This window comes from Kryptolebias marmoratus, linkage group LG23, assembly GCF_001649575.2.
Source record: "Kryptolebias marmoratus isolate JLee-2015 linkage group LG23, ASM164957v2, whole genome shotgun sequence".
NCBI lineage: Eukaryota > Metazoa > Chordata > Actinopteri > Cyprinodontiformes > Rivulidae > Kryptolebias > Kryptolebias marmoratus.
Window position 1 is genome coordinate 8,566,539 of NC_051452.1, and position 24,340 is coordinate 8,590,878.

General features: G+C 44.2%; 2 protein-coding genes across 11 annotated transcripts in view; both read left to right on the forward strand.

Moving 5' to 3' along the window:
* LOC108242201 (nck-associated protein 5) overlaps positions 1-12,582 on the forward strand; it is a 147,056-nt gene extending 134,474 nt beyond the window's left edge. For all 8 annotated transcript variants that reach the window (XM_025008214.2, XM_017426907.3, XM_037973897.1 and 5 more), the window contains 4 exons: positions 1,891-2,015; positions 2,224-2,353; positions 3,662-3,822; positions 10,253-12,582. In XM_025008214.2, coding sequence (XP_024863982.2) covers positions 1,891-2,015; positions 2,224-2,353; positions 3,662-3,822; positions 10,253-10,492 — 656 coding nt within the window. In that variant the 3' untranslated portion in view covers positions 10,493-12,582. The remainder of the gene's footprint in view (positions 1-1,890; positions 2,016-2,223; positions 2,354-3,661; positions 3,823-10,252) is intronic.
* Positions 12,583-12,710: 128 nt separating this feature from the next.
* On the forward strand, positions 12,711-22,310 carry LOC108242188 (ly6/PLAUR domain-containing protein 1-like). Of its 3 annotated transcripts, none has more exons than XM_017426872.3 (4): positions 12,711-13,321; positions 16,956-17,090; positions 20,522-20,765; positions 20,853-22,310. In XM_017426872.3, exons 1-3 carry the CDS (start codon positions 13,276-13,278, stop codon positions 20,740-20,742), a joined length of 402 nt encoding a protein of 133 aa, XP_017282361.1. In that variant the 5' UTR covers positions 12,711-13,275; the 3' UTR covers positions 20,743-20,765; positions 20,853-22,310. The 3 variants fall into 3 exon arrangements, with proteins under 3 accessions (XP_017282361.1, XP_024863983.1, XP_017282362.1); XM_025008215.2 differs by lacking the exon at positions 12,711-13,321 and adding an exon at positions 14,310-15,848; XM_017426873.3 differs by lacking the exon at positions 12,711-13,321 and adding an exon at positions 14,310-15,839.
* Positions 22,311-24,340: the final 2,030 nt, after the last annotated feature.

Genomic DNA, 24,340 nt, shown 5'->3' on the forward strand with positions numbered 1-24,340 from the left:
AAACAATGATCCGACAGGGTGTGAGAGAAATGACCAGGTATTTGAACACTGGGGTTGACGAGGTAAATGGAAACAGGTGAGTGGGGATAATGGCAGACAGGTGGAGATGGGCGTGGCAAGGAAGGCAGAAGGGTGACTGGGGAGGAGTGAATACAAAAGCATGAACATGAGACCAAACAAAAAGCAAATACAACAGAATAGAAACAAAACAAAAACCCAAACCAAATAAAAATAAAACATAAACAAAACCCATAGAAAAACCAAATCACCACATCTTGTCGCCTCGACGATTGAATCGAATGTTCTGGATTTTAATTTCTGCTTTCCGGGCTTGAATTTGTACGTTTTATAAATTCACGTTTGATTTTTCACACTTTGTCGTGCTTTTTTTACGTCATTTAACAAACTGGCAACCAAAGTTTTCATTTAAAAATTAAAAAAAATGGAATATTTATTTTAGTTTTTCATGAAAATAAATCTGTGACGACATAAAAATACAAATTTAAGGCTGAGAAAAAAACTGAGAACTTAGTTAAAGCAAATGCAGCTTTTAAAAGTCTAAAATAAAAATCTTTTACAGGTTTTTAACATTTAAAACGGCCTCACCTGTGCTGTTTGGGACTGAATGCTGTGTATAAACCCCCGACGCTGAAATACAGACGTCTGATTAAAAGGAGAAATTTAGTTTTAATGTTGAGGTTAATCTTAAGATCTGTTTTGTTTTGTTTTTGAAACTCAATCCAGAGCTCTAAAGCCATTAGTGCAAACATCAAATAAACTGTTTTGAGCAATTTTTTTTTAAAATACTTTTTTTTTTAGAATTTTGCTCTGAAATGGATAAAAATTAGGGATTAATCGTTAACTTTTAAGTAGAAATGGACCGAGACTGATTGCTCTTCATAAACAGTGACTGAATCAGAGTAAAAAGGTTCTTTTATTGTTCATAAATATCAGTTATTTCCATGTCAGACGGCTTAAAGCTTGTTTATCTTTCAGAAGGCAGGTGAAATATTGGGTGTCGCTGTGAGGAAGTCGTCGTCGTCCCCCCCCGAGTGCTCGGGGTTCACAGACGGAAGGAAGTCGTCTGGTTTATTAAACTCTGATTAAACGGAAAACCTCGTTTGCTCCGCTAATTGAGAGGCGAACGCATCGACGCCGACGTGCGACGCTCACCTGAGATTGGTGCAGCCGGGAAAAAAAACAAAAAAAAAACCTCCAAACAACAGCAAACGCAATTAGATCGGCGTGTCAGCGCGGCTATAGATCATAACGGCGCCGGGCGTGATGCGCGGCAGCGTGGTTGATTAAAGCGACAATAACGCGCGGGCGTGAGCGATAACACAGATTTATGCCTACAGGACATTAGGCTGCATCTATATCACCTCGATAACGCCACGGAGGCGAGAGATCGACTGGCCGCTGCAGAACAAGTTGATTACGAGACTCTGAAACTGTTCTCGCTCCATCATTTCTAACGTAGAGTGGAGGAAAAAAAGCAGCTACAATCTGCCTGAGACGATGCGGCGTCTGTCAGGTTGTTTGAAGGGAGGGGGGGGAAGGTGAAGATTCCTTCAGATGGAGACAAAGGCAGCGTGTTATTCTAATGCAGCTGAAAGAGAAGCTCCTGAATGGGAGACGATTAAAGCGGCGCCTCTCTGAGGCGGCTGTAGGTAGAGTGATAATAAGCCGCAGACGGAACGATCAAAGGCCGGACGCCATTAACGCTGCGTCGTCGGGGCTTTCGGGCAGGAGAAACGGACGGCGGGTGTTGGTTTTAGTTGAATCGGTCTGAAAGCCGACACAAAGAAAGTCAGCTCTCTGGAATCCGACGCGTTTTTGTTTTTTTTTCCCCTCTAATCGTTCCTCATTAACGTCCCTCTCCGCTTGCAGACGCGATCAGGACGAAGAGGTTGAGCCTCGGCGTCCAACGCAGCAACGCAGTCTCAGGTTCGACTGAAGACGAGGAGAAGGAAACGGAGAGGAAGACGAAAACCAAGGAGCACGATCCAACCGCCGTACGTCCCAATTCTGAGAAATTATACTGAAAATTTAAACTGTTCTGTCATAAAACATTAAAGGCCCAGCGTTTCTTGAAGGATAGCAGGTTGAGATATTTTGCTAACAAACAAACAAGTTGTTTGAGTGCTGAGCTCCGGGTTTCACCACTCTTTGTAAACACGCTCGTGTTCTCTGAAGTAATTTTACTCTTTTGGCTTTAATTAGCAAACGGCCCATCGAGTGAGTGCGTACTCGGGCAGCAGCAGCGACACCGAGACGGAACCGGAGCGAACGGGAAGCACCGGGTCCTCGCCTCAGAGAGCCCCGAGCGACAGAACCAAGAGGAGCGACTCCGGTGCGGTTAAGATCACTTCTCCAAGTTATTCACAGACGCAGAGAGATTTGTTTGTACTGAAAATCAGTCATTGCTTTTGAATTTTGGTTCAATAGAATATTAAAGAACAAACTAATGACAAACAGGAGGTAAAGATTGAAACCAGTTTGTCCACAGGGACATGTTAGGCTCAGGTGTGTCCTGTAATCAGCATCACAGGTGTCTTCAGTCCTGGAATCAGTCAGCCTGCCTGTTTAAAGGGTGACAGGTAGTCACAGGGCTGTTTGGTATCTCGGTGTGTACCACACTGAACATGGAGCACAGGAAGCTGAGGACAGAGTTGTCTCAGGAGCTCAGAAAGACGATGATTGAGCAGCAGGTTAAAGGTAAAGACTGTAAGACCGTCTCCAAGCAGCTGGATGTTCCTGAGACTCCAGAAGGTCCACAGGACTGGAGACAACCTCCACCTGCAATACGAACGATAACCAAAGAGCCCAGAACAACTTCCAGAGAGATCGGAGGTGAACTCCAAGGTCAAAGGTCATCAGTCTGTTTGAGACAAATTGGACTTAATGGAAGACGACTGAGGAGGACACACTGAAATTTGCCAAAATGCATATTGAGAATCCACAAAGCTTCTGGGAGGACGTCCTTTGGACAGATGAGACAAAACTGGACCTTTTTGTCAACAGGTCCCATCAGCTCTGTGTCCACAGACCCAAACAGAACCAAAGAACAGAACCCTGAACCTCCAGGGGGACATGGAGGAGGCTCGGTTCTGTCCTGGGTCTGACACAGGGGGTCCTGAATCTGTTCAGGGTCCAATGAAACCTCAAGACTATCAAGGCTCTCTGGAGCCAGAGTCTCAGAGTCAGAAAGCTTGGTCTCATGGGTCCAACAGGATAATGACCCAAAACACTCAGCTAAAAACATCAAGAACGGGTCAGAACCAAACATTGGACCGTTCTGAAGTGTCCTTCTGAGCCCTGATCTAAATCCTGCTGAACATCTGTGGAAGGAGCTGAAACATCTGGAGAAGGAGCCCTTCAGACCTGAGACAGATGGAGCAGTTTGATCAGGAGGAGTGGGACAAAACACCTGAGGACAGGTGCAGAAGTCTCAGAGGTGCAGAAGTAAGAAGTTAAGGCACTTTGTGTCAGGGTCAGTCTGATCCAAAACTCGAAAGCAGTGACTGATTTCAATCAGTTGGTTTTTAGTAACTATTTAGTTTTTATTACTTGTGTCAGTTTCAGCTTATTTCAGTTTAACAGAAGAGGAGAAACAGACTCATCCTCCTCGGTTAAATAAACCCGTTGTTTCCGTTCACAGCTGAGCAGAGTGACGACACCCTGAAGAGGCGAAGCGTGGAGAAGTCCTTGTCCATTATGGATTACTACCAACACGAGGTGTTCAAGGACCGGAGGATTTCTCAGTACAACCTGTTGCACAAAGAGGCGTCCCTGGATGGCAAAGCGGGCGATCGGCTCAGTGTGAGTATTCCTTAATCCACTTCCTTTTCCGCTGCCGACGCTTTTTACACTTCCTGCTTTTGGGATTGCCTGCAGATTTTTAAAAAAAAAAAATTTAATTTTAATAGAAAACGCCCCCTAATTGCTTTCGATCTCCTTGGCCGCTCCTGTCAGCAGGTATTTGCCTACGAGTATTTAACTTAGCCGAATGACAAATGAGGATCAGAGAGCATGAAATGGCCTCCGACTCGGTAGGACGGCCAGAACCTCCCAACGCAGAAATCCATACTCTGCGAGGAAAACCTCTGAGTCAACACAACTTCACCAAAACAAAACAAAACAAAACTGTTCACGTGAAGCGGAGGGGAGAAAACATCAGATCGAAGCTTTCTGCGAGTTATAACCACTCCATTTAAAACTAAACACTGTAAATATTCTAATTAAAATTTGTCTGTTAATTCACTGCAGACAGAAGTAAACAAAAAGTCACAAAGCTACAAAATCGGCTGTTTTCTTGGGATTCTCTTTAAAGTTATTTATTTGTCAAAAATGAAATCAAACATTGATAAAGGCTCACCCTGAACTTTATCAAACAGTGGAGTTTGAAAGAGTTTACTCCGGTAGTTTTTCACAGATATTTTGACATTTAATTCTGAAACGCGGGTCTGCGCTGAATGTAAACGAAGCCCTTTTATCTGCAAGATTTTACCGAATGAATCTGAGCATGAAGACGTGTCGATGCTTCTAAACTGCTCAGCTTCTCCATCTCAAACGGCTCTTTCACCAATGTTGACCTGTTTTCATTCACTTTGGCTGTTTTCATTCACTTCGGCTGTTTTCAGTCACTTCGGCTGTTTTTATTTACTTTGCCTGTTTTCAGTCACTTCTGCTGTTTTCAGTTACTTTAGCTGTTTTCATTCACTTCGGCTGTTTTGGTCACTTCGGCTGTTTTCATTCACTTCGGCTGTTTTCATTCACTTCGGCTGTTTTCAGTCACTTCGGCTGTTTTCATTCACTTCAGCTGTTTTTAGTCACTTTGGCTGTTTTCAGTCACTTCGGCTGTTTTCATTCACTTCAGCTGTTTTTAGTCACTTTGGCTGTTTTCAGTCACTTTGGCTGTTTTCATTCACTTCGGGTGTTTTCAGTCACTTTGGCTGTTTTCAGTCACTTTGGCTGTTTTCAGTCACTTCAGCTGTTTTTAGTCACTTTGGCTGTTCTCAGTCACTTTGGCTGTTCTCAGTCACTTCGGCTGTTTTCAGTCACTTCGGCTGTTTTTATTCACTTCGGCTGATTTCATTCACTTTGGCTGTTTTCAGTCACTTTGGCTGATTTCATTCACTTCGGCTGATTTCATTCACTTTGGCTGTTTTCATTCACTTCGGCTGTTTTCGATATTTTCTTAATTTTAAATTAATTATTACTGTTATTTTAATATATTATAATTATTCTTTTTTCTAAAGAAAAGTTGAATAGTTTCTTTAAAGTTGCTGCGATGATTTCATAGATTCCCGGTGATTTTCCTTCATTACGACGACTTTAAATGAGTTTAAAAGAAGTTTTCCGAACCGATCCTTCTCTCTGGATGTGTGGATGGAGGAATAAGCTCCACGTTCCGTGTCCTCTGAAGCAAAAAGACAACTTTATTGACTTTTCATCGGCTGCTCCTGCGTCTCGGTTTGTTGCAGTTGATGCTTGAAGTCTGGAAGTTTGTTTTAATCTCAGCAGAAAGACGAAGCACCGAACAGGAAGTGGGATGTTTCCGTGTGGAACCGAGAATTCAAACCTGCAGCTCTAAGGTCCAACTTGAAGCTGTATTTCTTAGAATGAGGAAAGAAAACCGGTCAGAAAGTCGTCGGCCTCATCCAAGATGGCCGCCACAGCCAGCACAACCCGTTCAGTTTCACCGACATCGAGGAATAAGAGGAATGTTTTCAGTCCTGTGATAATGAAGTCCGAACGCCACAAACGTAATTAAATTTGGTGTCAAGATGGCGGCCAGCTGCCATGAGGCGGACTCTAACCTCATTCCAACACGGTGGTGGAGCGGCTCTAATGATGGATGACTGCAGCTGAACCCGTTTACCCTACATTATTCTCCCGAAGAAGACAATCTGTGTGAGTGTCGTCCTCAGCCCCGGCCGGACACGTCCCTACCTGCGCAGTCTTTGTGTCGGGACTCCGGAGACGCCATCGCCGGCTCGGCTCGGTGGAAGTTTTGGCGGCTGCTCGCGGGCCCGTGTCAGAGAGCTGTGATTTAAGCGCCTTTAATAACCTTTCACAAACACTCAGGAGAGTGATGTAAAGCTCAGCGGCTCCCATCAGAGTCCTCACAGCCCACGCTGGCCTCCCATTCATCATCCTGACAACACCTGACAGCCCCCGCTAACGCGCGCCCCCCCCGCCCTCCTGTCCTCGCGCTCGCTCTTTCCTCCACATGTCTTTCCTCGTCTTACCTCCGTCTCTGCTCCTCCCCGTGCAGCTCTCCGTTTGTCTCCCCCGAACTAACTTTTTCTCCCCTCCCGTTAACGGGCGCGGCCGCCTCCAGCGTTTGTTTACCTGCAGAAACGGCCGAAGTGACTGAAAGCAGACGAGCGACGGCGACGCTGATAAAAACGTCAAAGCGTTAAACTGACGTTCTCAGATGTTTATTCCTGACGCGTCGATCGTTGCAGATTGTCTTGTTTCCACCGGCCTGATGAGGGTCGTTCGACGCTGCGCACCAAAGATGGCTGCTCGCGGCGCGGCGCTCTCATACAGACAGGATGTTTAAACTGGAAGCATTCAGTTTATTTGAGTTCACCCGTCTGTAAGGACAGCTGGCGGTTGTACGTTTACCATAATAGCAAATAATGCCTCATTCATGGCGATAAAATGGGACCGATATTTCTTCCCTCTGTGGTCCATAAACGCTCGTCTTTACCGACGGCGGCAGCAGAATCCGTGGATCGTTCGTTCTTTTCCATTTTCAGTTGACTATCAAAAATCAAATAATGAAAAACGGACTGTTTAGCTTTGATGACATAATATAATAAATAACTTGTGAAAGGTAATCCTGCCCGTTTTTCCATTTCGTGTTTCCGATCTCAGCCTAAAAGTGAAACGTGAAAAACCAGGCGTCTTTTTTTTCCGTTTTTGGTGTTATAATAAAAAATAATAATAATAATAACCAGCCCGTTTTTCATTATTTGACTTGATAGTCGACTGAAAATGAAAAGAACGAACGAAACCAGCACCGAAATCCATTCCGACAGTTTTGATTGGATCGACACCGCGTGGGGGCGGGGACGGCGAGACGGCGTCAAATATAAACCGAGCGTTGAGCTTCGGCTTTGTTTACACTGACTGCGTACCCGCATTCCAGAATTACGCATCAGTATGTCTGGAGAAACTAGTGGAGGAAGCTGTTCAAACTGCGCCGTTCGATGTTTACTTCCTGCCTAACTTCCTGTAAATCCTGGTTGGGTTTAAGCAGCCAGAATCTGGCGTTCAGGATGTAGTGTTTAACTTCACGCGGAAATGAAACCATGTCACCATTTGTACGGAAACATCGAGGTAGAAGAAGAAACGGGCGTCGTGAAAAGGTCTCGCCGGTTTGTCCCTTAAACGTTTCCTCGCCTCGACACCTGCCTGCGCCCGGACTTGTTGAAGGCGTGGGCTCCGCTGCACCTGCAGGAGGTAAAGGCACCTGCATCCGGAGGCGTCGATCCGCCACCAAAACCTCCTTCCTCCAGAGATTGCTCGGCTTTTTCTTCTCTTTTTTTTTTTTTCTTTTCTGCGTCGGCTTTTGAAAAGTTCCTCGGTGTCACGCAGCGATTTTTTTTTTGGAAATCAAAGATTCCCCACCCGCCACCCCCCCGGGGCCCGTCTAATTTTCACGGCCGCATTGATCCGACATATAAAAAGGAAATCCGACAAAGAGCGGCGCGTGGGCGGCGAATTAAAAGCTGGCGAGTCTGAGCGGCGTTTTACCGCCTCAAACCTCTGCACCTGCACGAAAAAAAAAAAAAAAAAACCCAGACGTCACCTTTCGACACGTCTCCCCGCAACGTTCTGCACAAAACTGTGTTTAATTCGGTCGGCATTATTAAAGTCAGTCAGGTTTTATCGACGTGAGCAAAAAATTAAATAAAATAAAATAAAATACGACGGGGCACTTTAAAATCTGAGGGGGAAAAACATCAACTATTTGTGGCGTTTCTTGGCTTAAACAAATTGTGAGAGTCTCCCTGCTGTGTTTTTGTTTCCCCGGCTGGTTTCCGGGCCTCTCGGGTGTCCTCGGGCTTTCACTCCACACCTGCAGGGCACACGAATCCACTCAGAGGGAAAACCGGCAAACCTTCACCTTCCCTCCCAACTCACGCTATTTTTACAGCCGAACACATCCGGAGAAGCTTTTTTCATCACAAGCTGATTACCTAACCCAAACTAAATAACTAACTGTGGTGGTTCAACCAACAATAACTAGAAAACTGAGGAAAGAAATCAGATTAAAAAGATCTGCCTCTTTAAAAGCTGCCTTTCCTGACAGTTTTAGTCGATTCTTGAAAATAACAACAAACTCTCGCCCTGTCAGCCCTCAGGGTGCGTCCTGGGGATGACTCTTTGCTACTACGACCTTGTAGCCATTTTATTTGCTGCGGCCACCAGATTCCGTCCCAGTGATTTCTTTGAGCCGCACTAAAATCCACCTGCTTGTTGACGGGGGCGGTTCCACGATCGACCGCCGCCGTGAGAGGCGGGCGGTAAAGCCAGCGTCTGCGTCTTAAAGAGAGCAAAAACACTTTTTTTTTTTTCTCCCCTAATTAACTGAAACAACTTTATGTTTCGGCTCGTGGTCTTCATCACAAACCTTTATCAGCTCCTGAAGAAACCTGCTCACCTGCTCGAGGTGTTATCCCACCAGGCTGCGAGGTGGAGACACAAAATTGCAAGTAAATGCACAAATTTGTACTCAGAATCAACCGAACGATACGTTTGTTTGAATTCCGGGCGAAATTTGGCCCAAAATTTGGCACTAATTAGCTTTAATATAATCTCAAACGGAACTGTGATGGGTTTCAGGTCCTCACGACAACGCTGTGACTATTTTGAGGAAGAATTTGTTTAAAGCCCTGGCGACGCAGGAGCCAGGCTCTTGGATTCATGTGAGGAAACTAAAAAAAAAACGTTTTGGACGTTTTCATGAATGCTGTTCGGTGGAATCCTAACCTTACCCGCTGCTCTTACTTTGCCTCGTTGGTTCAAACCATTTAAACATGGAGCCGCCGTCTTCTCTGGCCGCTCTAACGGAGAAAGTTGCTTAGAGTTAGGCTCCGTGTTTCCCTTTTTAGACCCTGGTTGATGCTCTTTGTGCCGCTTCACCGAACAGATCTAAACGAACGGCGGTAAAACGCGACTAAATCCCAACAAAGCCGGTTTTAAATGCGTCAGAAATGCAATAAAACTCTTAAAAGTGGATAAATCTTGATGCAAACTACTCTTCTCGTGAACAGTTAGTTTGCAGACATTAAAAACTTGGAGCTTTCATCACCCCCCCAGCTCTCTGAGCCTCGTTACTGCTGCAGTTTACGAGCTGCTGCTGTCGGCCCCCGGAGCGAGGTGCTAACCGGCCGATGGTTGCACCACCGTCTCCCCTCCCCCGGCGGGGTTTGCCTGTCCCCTGCAGCTCGCCCTCTGCCTGCCCTCCTGCAAGAAAAGCGCCGGCGCCAACGTCTCGCGGGCTCCATTTGCTGCGGAAAGCGAGCGGTTGTTTACGGCCTCTCGGGAGAGGCAGCGCCGAGGGCTACAGCTTGTTAAAGAGCCGTTTGAGACGTGCATTAGGACGCTGACGGTTGGCACGTCGTTAAAGAAAAAAACCACCTAATATTTTAAGGTGTTGTTTTGTTTCCCCTCTGCAGACGAGTTGGCAGAGCAGCAGGCCCTTACTGCCTTATTGCAGGCTTTCGCACTTTTCATGCTGAGTCTAATCACCACTGAATCGCCTAAAGGGGGGGGACGGAGGGAGGGGGGGGATGCCCTTGAGAGACCAGCAGCTGTAATGGCGTGGTCCCGATTGGTGATAAAGCCCACAGTAGGACTTTGTGGACAGTCACGACTCCGAGCTCGCGCTGATCGACGTGGAGCCATTTTCAACCCCTCATCTGCTGATCTGTCCAACGACAGTTTATGACAGAGACATTAGCGTGGGTGTTGGACAGGGGAGTCCACGCGACCATCCGCACAACACCCGAGACATGTTCGGTCCTTGAGTGCGATACAGATCTCAATATAGATCTGTGTCGTGCTCTCCAGTGGCGTCGGTCGTATTGCTTTGCAGACGAAGCTGCAATGTGAGCCTCGTGTCACCGCTCGCTTTTAGGGAGGAGGAAACGTTCGCCGTGCATCCGTTCACGGCGGGCGACCACGTCTCCGGCAAACGCGCTGATCCGAGCTCATTTGTTTCAATCTGCAGAAAGAGATGGCCGCGGAGAGGACGCCCGCGAGCCCGAACCATCCCGCCTCCCTGGACGTGTCCTTGGTGAACGAGCTGAACCACAGCAGCTCGTATCCGGACGCGGGGAAAAGAGGGGACGGGCCCCCGTCGGCCTCCGGCTTCGTGGGCAGGACCGGGGCGGACCCGATGGGCTCGCTCAGCGACTCGCTCTACGACAGCTTCTCCTCCTGCGCCAGTCAGGGCTCCGGCGGCGTCTGATGGCGTCCGACTGCTTATAAATGAATGGTACAACCGAGCAATGAGGTGCATTTTCAGGTCAAATGTTATTTTTTTTGTAATCCATGTCACCGATGCCAACAATATCAACATTCCTAGACATTCGTGTGGCAAAAAGAGCATCCAGTTCCTGAAAAAGCTGACAGGTTTCCGAAGATTTCAACCTGTCAGAACAAAACTTAATGACAAACCAAACAAAAAAAAAACTTTCATCCTTATTAGGTCACTTGGAAAAGATGAGGTCCCACAAAAAACAGGTCAAACATCGGACTGCAGCTCATCAGCAACCTCCCGCTTTTTAATGAGAACTTCTTTCTTGTTTTTGTGAATGTTTAATTCACTTATTTTCTTCTCGGAACATTAACTGACCCAAACTTATTTTTGTGGCTCGGTTGGTTTTGGTCTCGACCCCCTCCGATTTTAACAGCCCTTTTTTTTGCAAAGAAGCCCTTTAATTTAATCAAATAAAGCACTTAGTAACACTATGAATGCCCTGCACTCGGGGAGATTTTATTAATGCATCAGAACTGATTCAATACAGAAATACCAGGATGTGTAAAAAAATAAATGATTATTTAACAAATTCAGCAAACATACTGAACAAATATGCAGTTTTTGATTGTATTCCTGTTTGCTGATGAATAAAATGAGCCCAAACGGCTCCTGTAGAAGCAATACTTCCAACAAGATTCAGTTTATTTTGCTTATTTTAATTTGGTTTCTCTTGGTTTTATCTTTTGCATATTTTGGCAAGTAAATAATAAATTTTAAAAAAGGAACTGACATTAAGGATTTGATGAATTGTTGACAGGTAAAGTTGCCTCATGATGCACAACATAATGTTGCTGTAATCCCGTCTTCTGCTTTTAAAGAGCGAAACAAATGGAAATCAGACGGAGAGAAGTGGAGGAAAAACACCCAACATTCAGCAGATGGTTTGGGACGGATAGTTTTTACACCTGGTTAGGTTCAGGAACTCAAACCTACCTGGTTGGGTTGAGGAACTCAAACCTACCTGGTTAGGTTGAGGAATTCAAACCTACCTGGTTGGGCTGATTAGGTTTAAGAACTCAAACTCAAACCTACCCGTTTAGGTTTAGCACCTCAAACTTGTCCACCACATGTTGAAAAGCCTCATTTTTCTTCTCCAAAGAACCCAGAAGCTGCTGCAGAAAAGAGCTGAATCAGCAATAATTAATCTCCGAGTCGTCAGCCGCAGCTGGTTGGTGTCGAAGGGTGGATGTCTCACAGGTACCAGAAACAACCCGCGGTCGTCGTTGGAAGCTCAGGGAAAACGTTGGACTCGAAAGGATTGTAGGAATTAGCCATCAGGTACATTTAGACGCGTCAAATTCACTTTTATTTTGGTCTTTGAAAACCTCCTGAACTCAAGCAGCTTCTTATTTTTTCCCCCTCGTGCAGCCAGAACCCCCGACCGCTGCTGCTCTCCGCTCATAGCTTGTATATTTTGTTGTAAATAAAAGTTCCTATATGTTAATATCAGAACAGGCGTCGCTGATTTTGGAGAAAAGAAAATGTAATTGTTTTTTTTTTGTGCCGATCGTTGAACCAACTTTCAAGTCTTCTGTCTGAAAATATTGATTTCTTTAGGGGGAAGGGTTAACGAAAAAAAAATATATTTTGATCAATGAGAGCTAAAGTATTTTATCACTTTATTTTAGAGACATATTTGAACTTCTAGGTGAAAATTCTGCCAAATTTCTATCAGGATTTTGACCAGCTGGTGCTAATCAGAGCCGAGTTCTTTTCTACCAAACTGTAATTATTGTATGAAATCTTCTGAGAGGACTTGTGTATTTTTCTAGATGTTCAGTATTTATACCCACATTTTGTACCGTCGGACTGTAGCGTGATCACTCCTCTTCCTCCTGAAATGTTCCTTTTGTAAAGCGAACCCAGCAGTGTTACTTTGGTAATTATTCAAATGATTGTTATTATTATTAATATTATTCAAGCTGTGTGCAATTCTCTCTGTTACATTCGACTTTTATTGTATTTTCTGTAACTATTTCCTAAATAAAAATGAGAAAATATTTCCTATTTCAAACCGAGCAGCTGGCTTGCTTGTTTGGCTCTTTGTTTTGATTTCAGATCACCCCGAGACTGAAAGGGGACCCAGAACCGGATTAGTCCCCCGACGCGTCATTATTCAGCTTTTACGCGCGCTTGGATGAGCCCGTTTCTGCTCGCTGGAGGTGTTATTGACCCCAAACTGTGAGCGCGCGGCCTCGTTAGCTCTAATTTAGAGGTTAAGTGGGATTTATGCCGCGACGTTTCAATTTCAGAGGCAGGAAAGCGCCGCTGCGCGCTTCGGATCCCGCGCTAGGTTAATTAAACGTAAAGCAGCGACGCAAAAAGAGTGAAATCGGGTCATTAATCTTCAGAACCAGAGCAGCAGATAAGAGCTCAGCACTAATGGGTTGATTACAGTCAGATTTAGGCTCCCTTTAACCTGAAATAAACAGGCTTTGCGTTTAAAAGGGACGTTTGCGGCTGGAGCGCGTCACGTGGTGCGCGCTTTATGAGCTCCGCGCTCCCGCACCTTCCGTCTCCAGTCGCCTCGGACTTCGCGGAGCTCCTTCCTCCCTCCTCCTCCCTCCTTCCTCCCTTCCTCCCTCCTCCTCCTCTCCGAGCACCCATCCAGGCGGCAGAGAAGAGGATGAGTGGGCTGCTTCTTCCTCCTCCCAGCGAGTTCCCGGGATTTTCTGGCTGATGTTCGTCCTCCGAGCGTCACTCCGGAGAGGATGCTGCTCGTTCTGGCGACTTTCTTTGGAGTCTTTGTGGACGCAGGTAGGCGCTTCCTTTGAATTCCGACTCAAAGCAAACAAATGACACTAATTAAATAAGATAAAAAATTAATCAAAAACGACGCAAACTCCAAGCATTTGGACGGGATTCGTTTCTGCGCGCCTTTCGCTCTTGACGCATTCTGGAGGAGAAAATGTTCAGAGTTTGTGGTTTGGTGACAAATCTGTTGTTTGTTTTGTTTCCTCCTTTAAAGAGGAGACTTTTGAACCTGCTTACCTGCAGAATCTGAGTCTCGGAAGCTGCGGGAAGCTGCGGGTTTTGCGCGCGGAGCTCTCTGCGCTGATCTCAGACCGTCGTTTTCTGCAGCTGGTTGAGCTGAAGAGATGTCTCCTTTTCCTCTTTTTCTTTTTCTTCTTCTTGTTGGGAGCTGAGAAGTTCTGGTTCCAGGAGGAAGATGAAGGTTTGATGTGAATTAATGATCCGTTTCATTTTTTTAAACCTTTAATATCTGACAGCTGGAGAAAAGGGCAGCACCTGAAGGAACAATGTCCCTCTCCTTTTATATATATATATATATATATATATATATATATATATATATATATATATATATATATATATATATATATTTAAAGGTTTCTTTCCTTTTCTGCAGAAAGTCTCTCCATCATCCTGACAAATGACCTCTGGCTCCAGTTTGATTTTCACAATAATCTAGTTTAGAAATTAAAGCTTTCGGCTGATTTTTAACAGCCAAAATAAGCAGCTTTCTGCTGTTTTCAAAATATTATTTCAACAACATTAAAACAACTAAATAGTTGAATCCATTTTGCTTTAAATGCCAAACAAGCAGAGGCAGAAACTGACCTGAAAGAGACAAAAATCGCCGTAATTCAATCATTTTTACACATATTCAGTTATAATTTGGTGTGGTAGTAGCTGAGGCTGATCCCCAACTCATATTCTGAGCGCTTACAGATCGTGAAAAAATATTTAAGGTTTTGCCACTTACTAGCTGGAGTCACTCGTCGGTCTGTTAGCAAAATATCTCATGAACCAGTGGATGGATTTTAATGAAACTTTCAGGAAATAATCATTTGATGGGCATCTAAAACTGATTAGGTTCTGGATTCAGTTCAAATTAAGATGGCCGATAGAGCTAATCAACATTGGGCAGGACAAAAATGGTTATAACTCAGTCAGTTTAACAGATATTGAGCTAAGATTTGGTGTGGTAGTAGCCGAGAGTCATCCGCAGCACATATTCCGACATCTTCCATGATGGCGGGTGATAAGCATTCCCCTCACATTTAAACCACCCAGTCTAGCGGAGCCAGCTGACATTTCACGTTATTTAATGTTGACCTCTGACCCCTGGCGCACGACGATGTTTCCGAGGCGATGATCAGAGCTGCTGAAGGCATCAGAAGGAGTCGGCGAAAAGTCCACCAACTTTATGTGAAGATGCAGCAGTCGGGACCTGCCGCCTGTTTGTGCTGTAAATGTCGCTTTATCACCTATAAAATCCACGGCTCGGAAGCACTCTGCCGATGTGCTTTTTACGGCGTCTCCTCGGCTCGGCGGGGCAAATTTATCGCTCATGAGGCAGACAATAAAAGCGGCTGAGAAACTGTTGCGATTAAAGCCCACGACAGGGCCGGCCCCGTCCTTTCTGCTCGCAGGTGCGACGTCAAAACACCCCGACTGCGGTCCGGTGGAGCTGGCAGAAAAGGGGAAAACTGAAAAGACCCTCAGCTGATCAGAAAACCAATCTACCTCTGAGTAAATCTGATCCATTTGGTGTAAAACAAAGAAGAGGAGAAACTATTAAGGGCAACATTAACAACGTCTCTAATCTCCAAGTCATTAAAAAACAGCCGGTGGCTTCGAGGAAAACATTAAAGCAGAAATGAAACTCCGAGGTTTTTAGGACGTAATGAAGCTCGCCGGGAGTGCTCCCAGTTTGTGCTCACTTTAAAGAATTTGGTCAAACTTGTCTTGTTTCTTATTCAGGGGACATTTCACGTCCTGACAGGAAAGACGGCGTGTTCTTATCCAGCAGGAAGTGAAGTGAAGCTACTTCCTGCTGGACTCGAAGATCAACAGAACTCATTCCTTCCTGGTTTGCGATCAGCACACCTGCTCTTGGTCTCTCATTGGCTTCCCTTCTGATTGTTGCCAAACCCCCAGAGACCCTGTCCTCTTGCCCACTTGTCCTCCTGTCCTCCAGACTCAACCAATCAACATCCTTTTCTAACTCAGTGGTGTAATCCTTCCCCTGATTGGCTGCTTGAGCAGCGTCCGGTCGACAGAGTTTGGACCACCGGGCGCGCTCCTTTTCAGTCAGCCGGGCGCTGACCCGGGTGGAAGGGGTGACGAGCGGCGAGGGAGGAGCTTCCCTCTGAAATGGAGGGCGAAGCGTTCGTCAACATCGGAAGCGTCGCCTTGAATCACGGTCGACCGATTCCACCGATCGATGTTTCTTCAGTCTGAGACAAAAATCTGCAGCAGAGACGATGATTCAGCTGATTCTGACGAAACCTCTGCTAACCTCTGATGGGTTGGTTAGGTTGGTTATATTGGTTATGTTGGTTATGTTAGATGTGTTAGTTATGTTAGTTGTATTGTTTATGTTGGTTATATTGGTTGTGGTAGTTATGTTGGTTATCTTAGACATATTGGTTATGTTAGTTGTGTTGGTTATGTTAGACTTATTGGTTATTTTAGTTATATTGGTTATGTTAGATGTGTTAGTTATGTTAGTTGTATTGTTTATGTTGGTTATATTGGTTGTGTTATTTATGTTGGATATGTTAGTTATATTGGTTATGTTGGTTTGTATTGGTTATGTTACGTTGGTTATATTGGTTATGTTAGGTGTGTTGGTTATGTTAGTTATATCAGTTATGTTAGATGTGTTGGTTATATTAGTAATAGTTAGCTAGTTATGTTTGGTGTTCAGCGGTCTTGCTGGTGGTTCTGCTGCGCCACCTGAAATGGAACCTCTGCCTCTCCTCTCTCTGTGTTGGTTGGAGGACGAAGTCCCTGTTGGACAGTTTCAGAGTTTAACTCTGACTGGACTGATGAGCTAACGGCTAGTCTGAGCGGAGCCAAGACCAAAGTGGACTGCCGCTGTCTTTAAACATCTCCGGTTCAGATGAACCTAATGAACCTTCCTGCTGCTGTCTGAAGGATTTCTGTGGATATCTGCAAACACAAATAGCTACAGCAGCAGCTAGCTGTAGCACTTTGGGTGCAGGCTTCCAGTCAGGAAGATCGTATTTCTGCAGGGATGACTTTAATGGAAAATGAAGAAATTTCTCTTCTTGTTATACTTCTTGAGTTTGCCTTTTGCTGAATTGTTTTATTTGTTTTGTTTGGTTTGTCTCCCCGTCACACCTGGTCCTAATTACAATCATCACACCTGTTTCCTGTCCCTCGTTGTGTCCTCTGTGTGTAAAGTCCCCGATCGTCAGATCCTTGTTGTCCCTGTCTGGTTTCAGTAGTTTAGTTTATTTCAGGTTAGTTGATCTGTCTGATGCCTCCTGTGTGCCTTCAATTAGGTCTTTTGTCCTCACCTTCCGTTTTACAACCCTTGAGGTTGAAATCCTCTGGTGTTATTGGGCAGCAGAACGTAACCTGAAAGTCGTCTCCGTGTTTTGTCTCCGCGGCACAGGAGATGCCCTTCAGATCCAGTGTTACCAGTGCGAGGAGATGAAGCACAACGACTGCTCCACGCCGGAGTACGTCGTCAACTGCACGGTCAACGTTCAGGATATGTGCCAGAAGGAGGTGCTGGTCAAACCTGATGGTGAGTTTATGTCTTAACTCAAAAATGAGAGCGTTCTGACTCAGGAAGCAGTTTTTGTGGCACAATTGTGGTGGAATGTATGGGCTTATGGGGTTTTCTCGCTATTTTATGGGATCTTCAAGGCTAAGAATGCAAATAAAGTCGACCAAAAGTGCCCATTTAGGGTTCCCGCTCCTCTGTAAGTGACTGTTAGGAACCGTGAGTCAGCTCCCCGAGGGTTCATCACCTCCGAGTATCAGTTCACGATAAGAATGGGACGATTTTTAAAGGGAGTTTCAACTAAGATGAACTTTATTAGTAACATTTTTTTGTTTTTTGCTGTGATACTTCTATAAATCAGACATAAACAGCTCATTAAATCAGCAGGAATATTTGCTCCCTTGACATTTTTTTTTTCCTTCAAACAAAAAAAAAGAGAAGTTTCTTACCGATAAAGTCAGCCATCACATGTTTGCTTTCTTTCTTCCTTTCTTTCTTTATCAAATACCTTTCCTGTGTCTTACTTCCTGACCCTGTAGAAGAGTTCAGCACAATCTTCTGTAATTTTCAGCACAGCGGATGTTGTTATCTGTTATTTTGTTCTTTTACCCAGCTTCAAAGACAGAAAATCACTGACGTGGAGGCTCAGCTTTCCAGCGAGCTCCTGCAGACAAACACCGCTCTGTGGCACACGGTTTTGAATTTGTTTGCAGCGTGGTGCTTTATTTAAATTCAGCTAAACTCTTTATTTATTTCTTTTTTTAATGACCATTTAAAGTTTCTGTCTCACTGCTGCTTAAAATCCCACCTCTGATCATCTCCGTTTGTCAAAGAGGAGTCAATCGTTCTGACCCGGGATCAGATTAGTTTTATGTTTGCCTCGCAGAAAATAAAACGGTTCAGGACATAAAATGCGCATTTGACAGTTTGTATGTGCCAGAAAAGAGGGAAAATGAAAACAAATTGGCAAGCTCCCAAGCAAGAAATCGATATTTTTCTGCTTTATCATCTTTAGCTAGCATTTATGCTAGTTAGCATAAAATGACAAAATGATTAAATTAGAGCTTGTTTGTTTTGTTTTTTTAAGCACTAATCTGTCCGCTTATAATGTTTGTTCCCAGAAACTAGCAGTGATTCAAATATCTAAACATTTTAGTTCATATTATTTTTATTTAATTGTTTTTGTGGAACACATTAAGATGTTGGCATTAATTTAGTCAAAGTTGGTCTCTTTGTTCTGGTTTCTGGTGAGGATTTATGGCCATGCCCTCATTTACACATCAGAGAATCACATGATCTGTTTATCCTTCATGGTTTACAGCAAACTTCCTTTGTTAGTCCTGTTAAAAGTGGGGAAATAGTTGTTTTCTCATCGACAGGCAATACGAACTGTCAGGGGACGATAAAAATAACAGCCCATAACCGTACAGTACGCTGCTACTCTTTAAGGAATATTTTAGTCCTCTGATTGGCTCAAATAGGTGGGGTTCTAAGAGGATAAAACGTGACTTTCTGGAAGAAATATAAGTACAGGTAACAAGGCTTCTGACGTGGTTTGGAGTTCCTCAAGGCTCCTGTCTGGGTTCCTGTTTTTCTGATGACGGACTGCCTTTGTGATGGAGGTCATTCTACCTAAACCAGAATCTTATCCAGGCCTGGCTACCCACAGAAAGCACATCTTTGTGGGGCTTTAACCGTTTGACAAAACGAGATTAGAGGTTTGATGTTTGGCGCCATGTTCCGGAGTCTCAGTCGAGGCTCAAACTTCAGAACCCAGCCTGGAGTGTGGAGCGGCGGTCTCACTAGCCTCTGCCTGAGAATATCTACAGAACATGGATAATGGCTGTTCGTCACGATTTCTTAAACACCACTGCACTAGCTCTGCGCCACCTGTATTCAGTTAGTAATCAGCACACCTGTTAATTCGATAGTGACCTGTTTGGCAGATCTGGCATCTTGCTTTTTGCTGGTTCCTCCTTTGCCTGTATTCTGTTATTAAAAGAACCTGCTCCTTCGTATCCGCTTGGATCCTGCTCCAACTCGCCCTCCATCCAGTCATTTTTCTTTTTCCCGCTTCTCCTTTCCGGGTCACGGGGAGCTGCTAACGACTTCCGCCGAAACGGGACAAATTTGTTCCAGTTGTTCTTTTAACCCCCCTCATGAATGTGACCCCGTTTCAACCAACTATGTAATGTTCAGGTGTATTATTCTGGTAAAATAGAGACTTGGGCGCCCTTTAAACACGAGCTGGTTTTAGACTTAGGCTAACGTCACGGGGTTGTGGTGGCTCTAAAGGTGAGTTTGTGGCGGTCTTGCAAAGTCCACGTCCATCAGGACTCGGGGAATCAACGTTAAGGGGTTTGAAGACCTCACCTTTTCTGGCACAGCACTGATTACATGTTCAGTGGTGGTCTTTAAGGTATCTTTACCTTGTTTCATGTTGGTTTTACACACAAAATTATTACTTTTCTGTATGAATTCAATACAAATCACAGAACTCTTCAGAAACGGATAGTTTGTTGACCATAGGGGTGACATTTTGTCTCCCAGGTAAAGAGTGGGAAAGATTGCTTTCGGTGCATTTCTCAAACCCGTATTATTGTACCCCTTGACTTGAAGCCGCCCTGTTATAGGGCTCAGAGATGCGTAGTTTCAAACTGCTTAAATCTAACTATTTAGACTTCCCCGCGGCTGTTTTCTTCCTCAGATTGGCAGGGCGACCATGATGTCTCGTGAAGGACATCAGACAGCATGTCCTCTCCCTCTTAATTTGAAGTTTTACAGATTCTGTACCTGGAACCGCCGCTTTGTTTGGCGTCCTTGAGAAAGACACTAACCCAGCACCGCCGCGCCACAGATGGTAATTTTACGCTCTGATGTGACAAACAGAAAATGTGTTTTGGTGGAAACATGTGTACTCTTATCAGACCCGACAGAATATCCAAGAAGACGAATATGCAGCCGCACGTATTTTTCTCTCCGAGATAATAAAAGCCTCTGCTAGCTGAGTTTTGAATTTATCTTAATTTGATTTAATCTCTTCCTTGGATAGGACACAAAAGATAAAACACCTGCTGTAACATGCCTTAGAAACACATGATAAATAACACCAATATGAAGAAACAGTACTTGGCAATAGAGAGTGGCTCCAAAGTGCAATAAAAACATACATTCTTTCATAGAGACTGTATAAAGTGCCAGGCTGACAAATATCAGTTAATAAGAGCGGACTGGAAATCGATATCTCCATAACTCAAAAAGTGCAATAAAATGCAGCGGCGGAACAAAACAAAGAACTCTTAAGAGTTACATGTTCAATCTTAGAAATCTAATTACGGTGGAGAGATATACCCCCTGTTCTGCTCAGCTGGCTGTCTGAGTGTCCGTGCTGCCTCCAGACGAAGCTGCTCGACTTCAGGCGTCTCTCCGGTTCTTTGTCCCTCTTCTTCCAGGGATACACTACCGGAAGTCCTGCGCGTCCTCCGGCGCCTGCCTCATCGCCTCCTCCGGTTACCAGCAGTTCTGCACGGGCAAGCTGAACTCAGTGTGCATCACCTGCTGCAACACGCCGCTCTGCAACGGCCCCAAGAGGAAGCGGCCCTCGCCGTCGGCGGGGACCACGACGCGGCCGCTGCTCTTTCTGGCGGCGCTGACGCTCCTGCCGCTCGTGTAGACGCTCCCGTCACGTCTTTCACCGTAACGTTAATTCTCCTCTGAACTTCAGGTCGTAATAGTCTCAGTTTCTGGCTTGTTTAAACCCGATTGTCCTCCATTTTGTTTCAGGTCCATCCTGGGGCTCTGACTGGAGTCATGACCGGATCTGGACACCGGTCTGGGGTTTATTTTTTGTTTTTTATTCCAGCCTCACATAAAAACTGTACTGAAGAGACACAAACCTCTCCGGCTCGTTTCGAGCTCGGAGGCTTCTCTTTGTCTTTTTGCTTTTTGTGAAGTGGAGCTTTTTTGTTTCTGTGTGTGAGGAACCTGCTCTGACATCACTTTTATGCTGTAAAAAGTCCCGGTAGAAACATTTATTTCGTGGTCTGTGATTGATTTGTGGTTTTTAAAGCAGCAGCATTGTTGGTCTCTTTCGAACCCAGCTGGGACTCAAACTAAAGCCCCGTCTACACTTCTCCGTTTTGTTTTTTTTTTAAAAACTAACATCTCAGTTTTTAGTTTGCACATTTTTTACTGAGAAAACTGAATAAATCTTTGAAGCTCTTTTCCAAAATGACGATTTTGAAAAAAAGACAAAGCTTTTCAGACACAATTTAGCAAACTTTAACGAATGCCCACGATCACTTTGTTCCCCAGAAACCAAAACAACAATGAAGCCATTTTTATTTTTTATTTATTTTCTGCTTTTAACTTTATTTTATCTTGTGCTGAAATCGTTAACAACAAAGAAAGAACTGTTTAAAAATCTGGAGGGAAATTTAGCCAAACTTAGCATGTTCTTTCTCTGTATTTGGATGCGTTAATGTGGACGTTCTCGCCACCTAGTGGAGAGGCAGGAGTATAACCACACTTTTGTTTTAAAGAAATTAAATGTGTCAGTTTAAAAAAACATCTAGATTCATGTAGACGGGGCTTGGTAGCTGATTTTAAAGCTTTCTGAGGTTTTATGTCGCTTGGTCGTTGTTTTTTAAACAAAAAAACTGAAATATTTGATTTGTAGCTTGTTCATCTTCAGCTATAGAAATGAGCTAACTGTATTTTATAAAGTGGTTCTTATTTAAATTCCTTTCTGAAATGAGAGATTGAATTATTTTGAAGTGAAAGCAAAGCAAACGAGTTAAAACTATCAATCAGTTTGCTCTGCTAGCAGCTTTAATTTTATTCTTTTTTTTTTCAAAAATGAAAAGAAACTTGGAGCTGATGGCCCTTTCTGTGGTTCACATTAACTAAAACTATTTAAGCTTGCAGAAGCGATACGATGATCATATTTTAATGTTCAGAATCAAGTTGCACCATAATTGCACTAAGTAATTCTTTTGCTTCTGGATTAAATTTAATTTTTGATAAATTTTTTTTGTGTAGTATTAAATTTCCATGTAATGAATCTGCTGTATTTTAGGTGTGGAGCACCTCGGCCATTTATTTATGACACAGGAGAGGTTTTGGACAGAAGGATCGATGTTCTTAGTTTTAATTTCTAATAGTCTTCTGTGAAGAGTAACACTGTATTCTGCTGATTTGTGATTTGAATAAATGTTGCAGAAAAAAAAACAAAAAACCAAACTGCTCTCACATCGTGTTTGTGGCAGCGCAGCAACACTTTCACCAGTCTGGTTTGCATTGTACGATCATTCCAGCAGAAACATGACATTCCTGTGCTACAGCTAGCTGCTGCTGCAGCTTGCAAATACCATAACTGTAACGCAAAACTCACGGAGATGTAAAGGTTTATAAAATGGGGAAATAAACGTTGTTTTTAGCTGTAAATAAATGTAGGCCAAATAATTCTTTATTAACAGTTTAAAGCAGCTCAGACTTTAAGTCTTCTTAGGTCACACAGCCTATAACAGGTGTCTGGGCTCACGAGGCTTTCCGGAGGTTTGAGACGCACCGGCGCCGGTGTGGACGGTGCAGTTCAGGAACCCGCCGGTCACTGCCGACAGCCCCGATCCCGGGGTTTCAGTTTGTTTTGCAGTTGGAGTTATTTATCATGTTTAGTTATTTGAACCTGTTTTTATTGTGAGAATCATTGTGTGTCATTAAGCACCGTTTTCCCTCAGCTCCTCATTACGCACCTGTTTCTCATTTGTTAATCACCCCCAGCTGCACTCACTCGGTCATCGGTCTTGCTGCCTTTTTAAATTATCCCTTTGTTGGTCCAACTCCCTTCCTGCACTTTCGATTTTTTAAATGACTGCTTGCCTGCGTTTCAGTCCTGTGACTTCCACCGAGCTCTGCGCCCACACACATTCCTTTGACAGCTCCACCAACCAACACAATATAATCACTTAGACGTTTTTTGATATTAGTCTTTTTAAGAAATCTTTGGTATTAGTCTTTCACTCTGTTCAAATTTAAACTTTTTTCTCCAAACTTAGGAGCTATCTACAACAGCTAAGATATAAATTGTTTTATAAACTTTCTACAGAGGCTAACTTTTAAAGGATGTGAATTTTTTTTAAATGTTTAGCTTTTAGAAAAACTAGATAAATACCTAGTTTCTTTAAAAATAAGCTTTAGTTTGTCACAGTTTGAGTCTTTATCTTGGTTCAGTTCAGTTTTCTGGTGCTTCACTCTGAATTTGGGGTTCTGAGTTGATAAACCTGCTTTCTATTAGTAATCAGCACACCTGTTGTCATGCAGTAATCTCCTCTCCCAGTGTGTGTAAGTTTGTTTTTCCGTCTTGCTTGTCTTTTTGTTGCTCTTTTTAGCGCTGCCGCCACTTCTGACGTAGATTGGTTCAGATGTAGCTCCTTTAAAAACAAATAAACTGGTGTTTTCTGAAGCAATTACGCGCTGAACAATGGAGCGGAGGAGTGTTGGTGCACAAAGAAAAGCCGCTCCGACTGGATGAATCTCGGCGCAACTTGGAATGATTTCTACGAAGCGACGAAACGCTCAGGCTGTGTGGCGCTCGGCTGTAAATACGCCTGTGAAAGGTAGTTAAGACCCAGTTGCGCCACAGATTAAATGCCGAGGAGTGAAGAGCGTCCTGCAGCGCCGCGACTGAGCATCATTAAGGCTGAACGCAGGGGAGGAGGGAGCGAGGGCCGACGATCGCAGCGGGGAAGTGCCGACTGCAGGTCTCCCGGGGTTAAGAAGCAGCAAAAACAGGAGATTATTAAAAATAACAAGGCCCTCCTCTGTCTTGCTCTAATGACAGTCATAGCAGGGCTCTGACGGTGGTAATACTTCAGCTGATGAGGGGGCCTCGGCTCATCTGCTCTGTTTACTGAGCAGGGGAAGTTTAGCGGAAATGAGGGGTATTCTTTCAGAATCAGGAACCTGCAGGGAGTCCATTACCTTCAGTCCATCTGTACAGAACCAGGGCATCGTGATGTAACAGAACAAACCCGGCATTTATTTCTATTAATTCAATCAAGACATGAATCTAGGCTTAGGAGTATTTAAATTATAAAGAGCACATTTTCTGAGATTGAAGAGCACAGATTCAAATCTTAATCCCGCTCCGGACATTAAGATGGAAGTAAACTCCAGTTCCAGCAGCTCTCTGGCGCCATCTAGCACCCAAAGCCCTGAAATGCAGTTAAATAAAGCAGAACGAGGATGAAGAGTTGGGTTTAAAATGGCCC